The sequence below is a fragment of the Gopherus flavomarginatus genome, chromosome 1, assembly GCF_025201925.1.
Source record: "Gopherus flavomarginatus isolate rGopFla2 chromosome 1, rGopFla2.mat.asm, whole genome shotgun sequence".
Classification (NCBI taxonomy): Eukaryota; Metazoa; Chordata; order Testudines; family Testudinidae; genus Gopherus; species Gopherus flavomarginatus.
The window spans coordinates 197,149,295-197,163,233 of NC_066617.1; the positions used below are offsets into that span (position 1 = coordinate 197,149,295).

The 13,939-nt window shown below is 36.8% G+C and overlaps 1 protein-coding gene across 2 annotated transcripts in view; it reads left to right on the forward strand.

Annotated features, from left to right (window-relative positions):
- The window catches only part of GABPA (GA binding protein transcription factor subunit alpha), a 45,910-nt gene that overhangs the window by 30,901 nt on the left and 1,070 nt on the right, over nt 1-13,939 (forward strand). For both annotated transcript variants that reach the window (XM_050959299.1, XM_050959308.1), the window contains exons 5-9: nt 825-1,070; nt 4,625-4,819; nt 5,649-5,705; nt 6,249-6,389; nt 6,696-6,888. In XM_050959299.1, the coding sequence (XP_050815256.1) occupies nt 825-1,070; nt 4,625-4,819; nt 5,649-5,705; nt 6,249-6,389; nt 6,696-6,888 (832 nt within the window). The remainder of the gene's footprint in view (nt 1-824; nt 1,071-4,624; nt 4,820-5,648; nt 5,706-6,248; nt 6,390-6,695; nt 6,889-13,939) is intronic.

A 13,939-nucleotide genomic window follows, 5' to 3' on the forward strand; every position in this document is an offset into this window, starting at 1 on the left:
TTTAGAACTTGAACATTCTGATTTCCAGCATTCTGATCCATGAGATCACATTGCCTCTTTAAGAGTATGTCTATGCTGCAATAAAAAAACAAGTCTCAGAGCCAGGGTCAATTGATTTGGGCTTGCAAGGCTTGGCTGAAGCCTGGGCTCTGAGACCCACCCCCCTCTCAGGATTTGAGCTCCAGCCTGAGCATGAACATCTGCACTGCAATTTTTAGCCCCATAGCCTGAGCCCCGTGACCCTAAGTCATCTGACCCAGGTCAGCTGCAGCCATGCTGTAAGTCTTTTATTGAAATGTAGGTGTACCTTATGGAGTATCTTAAAGTGATGCTAACCAAAATGTGTGTAATAATTTCAAAGACAATTTAAAAGTAACCACTTTTGAAGACTGAAAGTGGTACCTATTTTTGGGCCTACTATATTTCCTTCATAGGACAAATGTAATAGTTCTTTAGGTATGCATACAGAACTGCCAGTTGAATATGTGTGTGGGGGTATATATAAAACCTGAATTTAAAACTCATGGGATTGTGGGGTGAAGGGACATGGTTATTCGTTTGTTCACTTTACTAAATTATAAGTGTATGCTTAAGTGAAGGGTGAGAAGAAATATCACATTGGGGTCTACTATCCTTGATAGTGTTGAGTCATATGAATTGTCCTGGAAATATGATGCTAACCATGAATGCATCTGGTGTTTTCTGTATCTGATTCTTGGCATGTAGTAACAGTATGTTTGGCAAGATTTAAATGAAACTGGTAATGCTTTTGCAGTGCTCAAAGATAATGTATTTTACCTTATTGTATTTTCATCCATATCTAGGAATAGAGCCCAAGTTAAACATCCTTGAAATTGTAAAGCCTGTAGAAACTGTGGAAGTAGTTATCGATCCGGATGCCCACCATGCTGAAGCTGAAGCTCACCTCGTTGAGGAAGCCCAAGTGATAACCCTAGATGGCACAAAACACATTACAACCATTTCAGATGAGACCTCTGAGCAAGTGACCCGATGGGCTGCAGCGCTGGAAGGCTACAGAAAGGAGCAAGAACGCCTTGGAATACCCTACGGTAATAAAACACGATGTTGAGTAGCTTGTATGTTTTTAATAATTGAGAATTATTTGATATTAGGTATGTTATAAGAGACATCATTTATTAAAGTGCTCAGATACCATAATGAGATTTCACATGCTATGGCAAGGAGTGCAGTACAAATAGCTTGATAGAGTAAATAAAGTGGACTTGGAACCATGGCTTATAATTCCTTGGTAGAAGAGGGTAAGTTTCCTCCATAGCTTACTTAAATAAAAATGTGTATTTTCCCTGGTCTAGTGCATAAAGTAGTTTAAAATATGTGTACTAGCAGATTAAACTTTCTGTGTGTGAATCTGACCTTGGGTCCAGTTCTCTGGGGTTCCTGACTCTCTTTGGGCCCATTAAAGACTATCGTAGTGGAGGATGCGGAGCACCTAGCAGTATCAGATTTGTATGAAAAGCCAGACTTAGATTCAAGTACCTAATGTACCTAATTTTTAAACTTCAATAATCTTTTCAAAAGAGCGTCACCATGGAAGACACTAATTGTTCTAACATTACAGCATATGTAATGTCTGCAAATGTGTTCTGGGAGCTAAATTGAAACATTTCTTTTGAGACCTATACCACACTTGAACCCTGGACTCTGCAGGTGAAAATTAACTGTGTTAAATCATTGTAATGTACTCTCCAGTGATATTCAGTAAATCCACCTGTAATATATAAACAAACTCCCAGAAACTTGCCTTTTTTTTGCCTTGTTGAGGAAGCCAAAGTGATAACGCTAGATGGCACAAAACACATTACAACCATTTCAGAATGTTTGCCTTTTCTTGGTTTTAGTACTTGGAAATAATTAAATTTAGTCTCCGGTATTTACAAGGGAACAAGGTATTAAATTGTCTGATATTCTTAACAGATTCTCAGAGAAATAACTGAAGCAATGGCTTCTGATTTGCTTTGCTTTATTGATCTCTTTGACATACAAGCATTTCTGAATTCACTTTCATTATGCTAGATACCTTGTTATTTGATGGTTTGATACAAAAAGCTTAGGGATATTCATGTGAATATCTTCTGAAATTTCACAGCATGCCATCCTACAATGCAAGAAGATAAGTTACACTCTTCAACATAATACTAAAAACATTTAGTGTTAAATTAACTGTTGTAAATCAACTTTATAGATTTGTTAGTATTAAAACTTTGCTTTCTCAAAGAAGAAAATCAGCATTGTGAATGTGACACCATTGTAATTTTAAAGGTTTACAATTGTTTTCCATTACCTAGGTGAGAATTTTCTAGAAAACAAAAATTGGCCTCTTTTATGACAAAACCCAAGTATAGACATTTTGGAATTCTCCTCTTGGTAGTAGAAGTCTTAATCAAGTGAATGCCAAAAAGGATAGCTTTTACACACCATATCAGATTTTCCTGACTTCAAGAAATTAGAGAAAGGAGGCACTTGAGGACCTTTCGTATTCTGAATGTATTGTTGGTGCTTTATAATAATATATGCCTCTGTAGTTTTTTGTAAATGAATTTTTGTATGATTCCTCAAAGATGAGATTTCATTTTGCCTGATCCTTCTATATATGTGTGTAAATTGCATTTCTGCTAGGAGTTGAGAGTTTTTCTGAAATCACTTGCCTCTTTTGAGAATCCAGAGCGCTTTGCAACAGACAGTGAGAGTTGTAGCTCGGAGTAAAATCAAACCCTGTTTTGTAGTGATATTGCAGACTCTATTCCTTCCCGTTATTTGCTCTGACTAGTAAGCTAACAACTAACCACCATCCAGGAATTTTCCACTCTTTAACATCTCTCTTCTGTTTCTCCAGTTTCATTCTTGTCTCAGAGAAACATACAAGGTGTACTCCACAGCTGTTTCTAGCTGTCATTTTCTCCTTCAGCTTATTTTTGCTGGAAGCCTGGAATGATCAGAAAATGCTAAATCAAAGGAAAAATGCCCAACTGCTTTTTGGAGCCGCAGTTTACCAAGAGGGGCCTCAAGTGCATTGTATTTTCACTCTGAGAAGCCAAAGTTATTTCAGGAGGCAAGGCAGCAACAGAAGTAGATAATTTTTGGTGTTGTGGCAGACAACTTACTTAGCTCTTTTAAGAAACAAGAAGCTTAGTTTCTGGAGCAGAGGAGGTTCTTTGTGACGTCCAAGAGCTATGATGAAAACTCTTACCACCAGCAGCACCACCATTCCTTGCTGTCTTCTGCCTCCCCCCCACCCGCACCCCGCTCTAGAATATTTCTTGAGAGCTAAGTCTTAACGAGGAACGTTCTCATATTTCCTTTACTATTTCCGGGGACTGGTGTGCTGCAAATGCAGAGTTAGCTCTTTAAAACGTGATTTTTAAAACTCTGGCACTGCCCATTCTTCTTGCATTTTGGTGGATGTGCCAGCGGTCCCAGGTTCAGAACTGTTGAAGTGAGAGGTTTCTGCTGACCATGTACAAGATCCAGACTCTGTCGGGGAGAGTTTCATAACCAATGGGAGTGACTGCTAAAGCATGTTTGTCTCAGCCATGAAACTCCAAAGCCTCTCAAGAAACCATATAAGATACAGCTCTTGCTTTTTCCTAGGTGAGGGAATGATAGAACTTTCCTGATCCATTCTGTTCAGAAAATCACAGAAACCATATCTGTGCTTATCCATGATGCCAAGTTGCTTTTTGTTAGGGCTTCCCAGAGCTCTTTTGGGATTTGGAGGCCAAAGGTAGATTCCAGAGTTATGCTGTGCTCACAGAAGCATTATTATGCAGTATAGCATTAGCCTAAAGAACCTACAGGATATGACAATGGTAACAGGAAAAAAAAATTGACTCTGCATGTGAAACAGTTTTTGACAGCCATCTGTTCTAACTGTTCACCCAGTTGGCATAGTTACAACAAGGCGCAAAAAAAAAAAAAAGTCTCATCCTTCTCCGAAAAAGGTTTGGAAGCTTAATGATGTTGCTTAGAACTCTCACTAGCCACCAATATCCTCAGCTACTCCCTGGTTGCACACAGTGTTACTGACCTAGATCGTGGTTGGGGAAGGGTATCCCATCCCAACATAGGGAAGGCTAGTGTTTCATATTGGAAGGAATGAAACAAGAAATTTGGTAGAGAGCGCCAATAGAGGGCTCAGAAATTTTCAGAAAAGGCGAGAATAAATGGTGATCCAAGTCAGAGGCTTGCATTGTACTCCAGATACTGCACTGTCTGAGGCAAAGCCATAGAAAGCAAATTAGCAAGTCCATAGGAATAGTTTTGTAGTGGCATCTTGAGAATCAAAATTTCATTTGTGTTATGGCTTTCCACACCTTCTACTGTCTTCCCTTTTTTGTTTCTCTATGCAAAGAATGTTAGGCTTTGTTACTAAAACTTAAGAATTAGGTCTTTTTTAAAATTTAACTCCTCATTCATATGACTTTTCAGTCATACTTGTTTCAATCATATGGGACTGTTTTTTCTCTGGTTCTTTTTATTGCTAGTGACTATAGGGAATAGTTCTGTAGTGTCTAAAATGGGCAGGGTGACGCACCTTTTACAGCTTTTATCAGTTGTTTAATATATTTTTCTTCTTTTTTCCTAGACCCTGTACAGTGGTCAACAGACCAAGTACTCCACTGGGTGGTATGGGTGATGAAGGAGTTCAGCATGACTGACATAGACCTCAATACTCTTAGTATTCCAGGCCGAGAGTTATGTAGCCTCAATCAAGAGGACTTCTTCCAGAGGGTCCCTCGGGGAGAAATCCTTTGGAGCCACCTGGAGCTTCTTCGAAAATGTATGTGAGCTTTCTCAATGACTGATTCAGTTACTATTTTTTTCTGTGAAAAGATAAAGACAGCTGTGAACAGTCCAAATTATTTTCCCACTTTCCATTAGCAGTGAAAGGGAGGGTGTCAAGTACAAGATAATGGAATATGTTATAATGAGAGTATTTGCTGTTACAAAGGAAATGTCCCATTTTTCCTCAAATTTTATACTGTTAATCTAATACAGGAAGTAAGGTACAAAAGGTATGGCTCTTACAACATACCTGAGAATTCCTGATTTATATTTTTATTATTAGCTTTCGTTCATCTTCTGATTTGACAGATTATTTATATATATTATATTTACAATTAAATATTAAATGCTATTTAATATACATTGCAGTTTCACAACATAAATGTGGAAATTACTAAGCTAATTCTTTAGCTCATATACACTGCAGCTAATCTATTGTGCATTCATGTGTATTCAATGTTTGGATACAATTAGGTAGGCTGATTTTCTCTGTGACATTGAAGAAAGTACATCATATAAGGAAAATGGAAAGTTTGTATGGGTAAAGAATAAAAAAAAGTGTGTGTGATATTCTAAAAATACATTAATGAAAATAAAGCTTCATCCCAGATGCCCATAACAACATAAAAAAGGTTGTACATACGTCTTTCACGTGTTAAATATTTACTCTTAAAAGTCATCATCTTTATATACTCTACAACCTTTATGTTGTTTCTCTGCATTCCTTTCTTGTTTTCTCAGTTATAAAATCCATTTGGCATTCAGTTGACTTATGAGGGTAAGGATTTGAATAAAGATTTAAATATTTTTCTTTTACTTGGCAGATGTATTGGCTAGCCAAGAACACTCTGGAGAAATAGCAACAGTTACTATTGATCAGCGTGAGTAGTCATGCCAGTAAATTATTAAGACAGGTGTTTGTCAACAAGAAATGTGGGTTCAGCACTCATGCTACCAAAAAGTCAGAAAAGCCACAGAGAAAGTTTTGCATGTTTTTCATCTTGAAAGCAAAGCTTTAATTTTTTAGCCAATTTAAGAGTTTAATATAATCAGAATTATGGATGTTTCTAACTTTCTTCTTATTATGATCAATAAACTTTTCCATTATTCTTTACCGTAACGTGACACGAGTGAAATATTTGTAATATGTTCAGAACTGCATTCTTGGTGAACATATATTAGAAATAAGTTCTATACTGCAGTGCTAACACAAATTCCATTTTAAATGGTAGCAACAATTTATATTATTCTTAAAATGAAGTTATGAATATCTGAGTGGCTCTGTGGAGGGGAAATATTTTGAATGTTAATATTGATGTGCGCGCGCACACACACACACACACACACACACATATACATATATATATCAGGGTTTTGTACCAATAAGTTATAATTATTGTTCTCCAATGTTTGCTGTTTCACAGCTGTGCAAATTATTCCAGCATCTGTACAGCCTGCTACCCCAACCACCATTAAAGTAATAAACAGCAGTGCAAAGGCAGCTAAAGTACAAAGAGCACCAAGAATCTCAGGAGAAGACCGAAGTTCACCTGGGAACAGAACAGGTATTTTCTCAATTTTATTTTAATGTAAATGCTATAAATATTTAACAGTTAAATCACATGGTGAATTTGCAGAATACAGCCATATCCCTTACAGATATGAATTTGCCAAATTTTCTAAGTGCTGCTTGCTTGGTTATGAGGCCTGTAGGGAAAATCCAGATGCGACAGGTAGTGCTGATGCAGTAAGTAGCCCTCAGACCTTTTGAGTTAGTACTGAATCAGTGCGCAGCCTGCTGCTAAAGAGCACATAGCTTGATGTAGAAAATAACTTTTGTTTAATTTTAATGACTTTTTATCTCTCTATAGGAAACAATGGCCAGATTCAGCTATGGCAGTTTTTGCTAGAACTTCTTACTGACAAAGATGCTCGAGACTGTATTTCTTGGGTTGGCGATGAAGGGGAGTTTAAACTGAATCAACCTGAGCTGGTTGCACAGAAATGGGGACAACGTAAAAATAAACCCACCATGAACTATGAGAAGCTTAGTCGTGCTCTGCGGTAAGAAGCTCTACAACTAACTTATTTCATGAAATGGTGTATACTTCCCTCTAACTGTAGTATTCTGCCAGTTACATATGATCTTTTGTGATTGCACATCAGTTAAAAAACAGACAGTTACAGACCACCATGCCGCCTTCTGCTGCCGTTCTCATCAGCTGAGCAGGGTGGGTCATTATTTAGATGTGTGAGGGAGTTGCCTTTAGAAAACAAATGGAAAATACTATGATCGATAATCTTTGGATAATACGTTTAACAGTTTCTTGGGGAAATAGTCATGGAAACAACTTTTAGTTACAGAATTTAAGATATATGTCTACACTGCACCCCACTGGCAGCGGCGTGTATGGTATATGTAATGCTCTCGCCATTTTTTCCACATGCTAAGCCGCTTCATCATTTCTTGGGCCGGGGAGAACTTGCCCATTAAAAATCTTCAGATACAGTGTCATTTGGGAGCTTTGACCAATAAATACCATATTAAGGTGTTGAAGTTAACTTACACAGTATAAAAAAACCAAAAACCTGTAGTCATGTTGCAGTATTTCTGGAACTATGCAAAAAATGACACTATCTCATTTTGAGTACCATTGTTTCACCTCACCTACAGGCCTAAAGCACCACTTGACAGCTCCACATCATAATTCAACTAATTGCACATAAAATAAGCTTTCAAATCATATATGATGTGGGTGTGTGCAGGATAGGTACATTAAACTCCCAAATTATGCCCCTTTTTGGAGATTTGCCGCATGCCAAACTGTTATAGAATTTCAGATTTTACATAGATTTTTTTTCTATTAAGTATCATACTTAAAATGCTTGTGTGTGCTGAAAAAGACAAGTGTAGGACCTCATTAGCATCCTTACTGTGAGAACAACACAAGCCAAACACACAACTGATAAACAAATAGCTCCTGCTCTGTTTCCAGCCAGCATCACCATTTGATATATTGAACTTTCACGCGTCAAGAAAACTGAAATGCCTCAACTAAGCTATTTTCCTTCATCTGGGTTTTGTAGTTTTGAAGTCAGTGGGAATTGTGGTCCCAAATCATGTTCATGTTAAGGGTCACATTTACAAAAACATTTAGGTACCTAAATATATGGGCTTAGGACCATAACTTTAGACTCCCATTTTAGCAAATTTTGTCCTGTGTGTATTTAAAACAAAGTGCACAATAACTTTTCATTAAATCAATTTTTTTTCAGAGTTAACAAAGTAATAGATTTTACACCACTTAAAAACATTGTCAATATAATAGATTAGGCACACTTTCTATAAAATAAGATATAGGAGGCATTTTTGGGAAAGGCAGGTGAACAAGATATCTTTCATTATTTAAATGTGCTGAGTCTGTTTTAAAAAAAAAATTACTACGCTGAACTTTGAATATTTCACCTTCTAAATTGAAGTACATGTAAGACAAATTTGAAAAATTAGTAAATATCTTTTAAATCCACTACAAACAGTTACTGTATGTCCTGCACATTGTTTAAACAGGTATAATTTAACAGGTCCTATATGTATCAACACACCCCTTGCATTAACAGGCCCAGTGCATGCCATTGTGGCATTTCTGCAGCTCCAGTGTTGTGATAGGCACCCTTTAATACATCCATAGATAATTTCTGCACAGTTATGGGGGATTGGCTCTAGTGACATTAGCTTGGGTACCAGTTCTCTATTGTGTTTGTCCCAACTCATGTTCTCTCATAAGGGCAGTGTAGGATTGTAGCAGTTTGCCTGCTTCCACACCGTGGCTTGAAAGTGAGTTTTTTGGATGTGGTAGCACAGTGCACCATTTGTTGGGGTCAGTGCCTCTAGCGATCAACACTTGGAGAACTTGTTGCAGCTCTCCTCTTTAAGTAAATTGTACATGCTGCAGATGAACTTTTTCTGCTGAAATGATTTTCATTCTATAGATCATCCTTCCCTAAGTTTCTTAGCAATCCATGTTTCTCCATAAATATTGTCCAAGCCGTTTTCTTGCTGTGCCCAGCAATATGGGAAATAATATCAAAACCGGTCAGTGCCTGGAAGGAAAAGGAGATGACAGAATTGACAGGTACTAATAATATTTTTCTCTCCAACGCAGATTGATCATGTAAGACAATGAACTTGTAAGCACCATCACAATGTAGAATAAGTTTTTCTTTGAAGGTTTCCATATTACTTAAAAATGTATGTGGGACATCTCCACCAGCTTCATTTGAGAGAAAACAGTAATGTGTCCATACCTGTGAAAGTTCCAAAACACAGCCCTTTTTTGCACTGTTTTTTCTCTCATTGCTAAAACAGACCATTGCCAAGTCAGTACCACTCAGAGTGGTTTCATAGTTGGTGGTGTTGTCTCAAAAAATGTTTATAGCAGTTAGAGTGGTCTTTTTAATTCTGAGACTATTAGGTCACTTACATCAGCTATATGTATACTAAGCTCATATTTATACTCTGCTGTCTCTAGTATTTGTTCATTTTGAATGTTGTTACACAAGAAAGTTTTTTGTTTGGAAACGTCCATCCTGGCAGAAATGCAAAGACTCCAGTTCAGTAGGGGGACCTTGCTCTGAAGCACTGTTGAGGTTTTGGAGATTGAAATGCAAGATGGAATTTTCAGTTCACCCTTACTGTTTGATGAAGTAGCTTCATTGGATTTTAGAAATTGCTAATTTTACCTTTATCTGTATATGTTGCATAACAGTTTTATGCCAAAGTAATTATTGCCTGCATTTAGATTGAAGAGCTGTTAGAATTCTGTTGGTTGCATCCCTATTTAGAAATCTGAGTTTCTGTCTCGTGTTGGTTGCCCCTTGTATTGTAGTCAATCCCTGTTCACTAGAAGCAAAAGCTGTCCTTTTTCACTTGTTGGCAAGATATTGTTCAGGAATGCTTCAGATTCAAGGCCGCCTCTGTGTTTCACCTATGGAATACCTGACAATAATAATAAAATATAATTAAACACTACCTCATGAATATTCAATAAATATTTACCAGAACGTAGCTTATGCCAAGGCACAGGTATCCAAATCAATACTCGACTCACTTACACTGTAAGCAAAAGTCAGCTTTAGGTTGGATTAGTGCTAAGGACTAATAGTAATAATTTATATTTTTGAAAGAGAAGAACTTATGGAAATAAACGATGTCATACTATGTTGTGTATGATACTTAGTGTAAAGCATAGCAGGGCATTTAATTCCAAAAATATCTGAAAAGTACTTACTTACTTACGTGAGTATTTACTTAATCTTAAATGTCATCCTTAATGCAAAACAAACAAAATTCAAGTGCATATCATTGCATACCCAGAGGAAAGAGAGTATGATCTTCAAAAGTGATCGCACCCTGCATTTTTTGTTAGCACAGGATTCCAAACTAGGAACATAGTCTATATTTAGTACCTCTCCTTCACCTTTTTTTTTTTTATTTTTTTTTTTGATAAGTTACAAATGATAGCAATTTTTTGTTTCTACTTACCTTAAAGTTTGAAATTCAGTTTGGTAAACATCATTTTCAAATTCAGCACATTCAAATTATGAAACAAAACATGTTTACCAACTTTTCCCAAGAAATGCTTTTTTTCATTAATGTCAATTTATCTGATAATTTGGCCTACTCTAAAATACAAGGTTGATGCCGCAAATGCTTATGTGATTTTTAAGCACTGTTCATGTGAGTAAAGTTACATACAAGCATAAATGATTGCAGGATCAGGGCCTAATTTTTCAATATCTTGATATTTTTGCCCATAGCGGGTTTGTAAGATTCAGATAAGAGACACAGTAGCTTGAGATACTTAAAGTTTATTTTGAAGTAAATGCAGTTTTTATTTTCAATCTGAAGCTACATAGCACAAATTTCCAAAGAGGATGGATCTAGACTGTTCTCAGTGGTACCAGATGACAGAACAAGGAGTAATGGTCTCAAGTTGCAGTGGGAGAAGTTTAGGTTGGATATTAGGAAAAACATTTTCACTAGGAGGGTGGTGAAGCACTGGAATGGGTTACGTAGGGAGGTGGTGGAATCTCCTTCCTTAGAGCTTTTTAAGGTCAGGCTTGACAACGCCCTGGCTGGGATGATTTAGTTGGGGATTGGTCCTGCTTTGAGCAGGGGGTTGGATTAGATGACCTCCTGAGGTCCCTTCCAACCCTGATATTCTATGATTTTATATCCATTTGCGGTTGTAAGGTATACATAAAAAATATTCTTGCAATACCAAAATCACAGTAGTGGTTTTAAAGGTTTTATTTTTCTTTTCTAAGCAAACTAAGTGAAAGCAGCAGAAGGCAGCAGAAGAGCTCAAGAATAGCTTTCTCATCACCACGATGTTTTCATAGTAATTTACGTAAAGTGAAAAAAAATTGTATTTGTTTTGTTTCTCAAAGTATTTTTCTTTTGGCAGCTGCATCAATACTGACATGTTATCTAGCATTTAGATGTCTGTGGCGATATTAAATGCCTCCTTCTGCCACTTGGAACATTTTGCTTACAACTTGAATTGTTGTTTAAAAAACAAACTTGTGACTTAAGTTTTCTTTAGTAATTTATTAAAACTACTGTGTAAATTTGTGATTAATACAGTAAATGATAGTGATGATCCTGGTGGTAGATATTCTACACAGTTAGAAGAAGAATAAGCAGATTAAAAGTAGTTCATGTTAATGCTCCATGAATACAAAGAACAGAAAAAGCAATTGGTCTGTATTTTGGTATGTATTCTTGACTGTACCATCAGTGAATTGCCAGAAGTAGTATCTATTTAATAACTTTATAGAAAAGTGACATTGCTCATTTTTAATCTTGTGCTTTGCAAACATACATAACTTTTGTTTCAGCATAATCTGAAACATACCAACAGATTAAGAATTCCTAAACATTCATTTTCTGTATTTGTTGGTTGTACTCTCTGTATTGTGCATTGCATCTGTAACAACATTCTCTAAAAACTGATATAAATATTTCTCTGTAGTTGCTATAATGACTAGATTCCAGCTTTTCTGTCTCTTCTAGTATGAGACATAAGACAGCTGCTTAATCAGTTCTCAAAGATACCCTCACTTTTGACCTTTTGATATGTGTAGACCAGGGGTCTGCAACCTTTCAGAAGCAGTGTGCCAAATCTTCATTTATTCACTCTAATTTAAGGTTTTGCATTCCAGTAATACATTTTAACATTTTTAGAAGGTTTCTTTCTATAAGTCTATAATATATAACTAAACTATTGTTGTATATCAAGTAAATAAGGTTTTTAAAATGTTTTAAAAGCTTCATTTAAAATTAAATTAAATTGCAGAGCTTCCCAGGCCGGTGGCCAGGACCCTGGCAGTGTGAGTGCCACTGAAAATCAGCTCACATGCCACCTTCAGCACATGTGCCATAGGTTGCCTACCCTGGTATAGACAAACTCTTAATTCTCAAGGCCCTCTGGTATGCTCTACTTCAGTTCTTAATGACCACAGTTACAAGTGCACCCAATCAGACTTCATTCCACTTACAGGAAGTCTTCACCAGTCTCTGTGGTTTGCCAAACCAACTTGGGTATTTCTCATTCTGAAAGTTCCAGTTTTTGTTTTAGGGTATGTCTACACTATCCATGTTACAATGCAGCTGTGGCAGCACTGTGACTTGGGCAGTGTAGTCAAGCTTTATTACCAGGGCAGAGCTCTCCCAGTGATTTAAAAAAAAAAAAAAAACACCCTGAACGAGCTTAATCACAGGGAGCCACAGTCCTGTCTACACTGGTGCTTTTGTCACTCAAGTGTGTTTTTTCACGCCTCTGAACGACTAAAGTTTTAGCACTGAAAGTGGCATTGTAGACACAGCTTTAGTCTGAAGTGTGTCATCTGCAAAATTTGGTGTCTCCCAAGAGATTTGACTGGGAGGCAAAAGCTAGTTCAGTGATTTACTCAGTTTTGGTTGGAGATTAGAGACCCTCTTTATTCCTTGCTTATCAAGTACTAAAGAATATCTCAGAAGTACAGATGACCTGGCATTTGTTCTGTACACAAGCATGCTTTTCAAAGGGTTGAAAATCTGAGAGCCAAGGGAGTTTCCAGCTATCTGATGGTAGAAGCATGAGGTAACAGTGGCAATCCAGTCAAATGATATTTTTCAGAGAAACTGAACCAAAGCTGGGTGATTTTCTTTCATTATATTTGTGCCTTGCACAAATTTATCACAATCCCACTAAACCTCAGAAGTCCAAATTCATTAATGCCTGAGGCGAAGAGAGCACAAAATACAACTGTAAAAAGTTAAATTTGTTTCTGGAGTACTATAGATCATGTATAAAATTTTATATTGTCTTAACTGCATTCTGTTTGGTGTGGCCTATGGTAACAACTCTATTGTGTTAAAATATGAAAAATGTTGACCATAAGAGGGTAATTAATTCATAATTAATTGTAAACATAGATAACGGATGTGCTTCTGACTTTGTTTTTTAATAGGTCCTGCATTTAAATTATACAAAGGAAAGAGTGAAACTCCAGTGCTCGCTGTTGAAAAGTATCCTATAGTTTTAGATGGGCTATATTAATATACAGTCCCACTCTTTCCATAATATTCATGAATACAATGACCCACAGCATTCCGTTTGAAATTAGCTGCTTTCTCCACCAAGGGAGTTTAGCAAAATGCAAAGTTATGGGACCTACAGGGTCAGTACATGAGGGTGCATACTGAAACTGACGACCTGCAACAGTCTGGTCAATTGTCCTTGTAGCTGAAATGGCCAAGAGTCTCTCTGTTGCTAAGGCAAAAATAATCAATAAAATCTTACAAAATCTGGCCATTCTGGTGTACTGTCACCCCAGTGATGCTCAGTCTTCAGGCAGCCTGTCCCCTTGTGGGATTTATGATGGCGATGATGAATTGATTTAGTAACATTGTTCTCCCAATAGCTCAGCCAGATAACTCAAGAAAAGAATTCATATTCCATTACCTTCGTCTCTTCTTTACATTTATGTTGAAAACAAAACAACTCTAGCACAAGAGAGTTGAAATCTAGTTTTATGTTGGTGAATAAAATAAATCTTTATCAAGATCTTA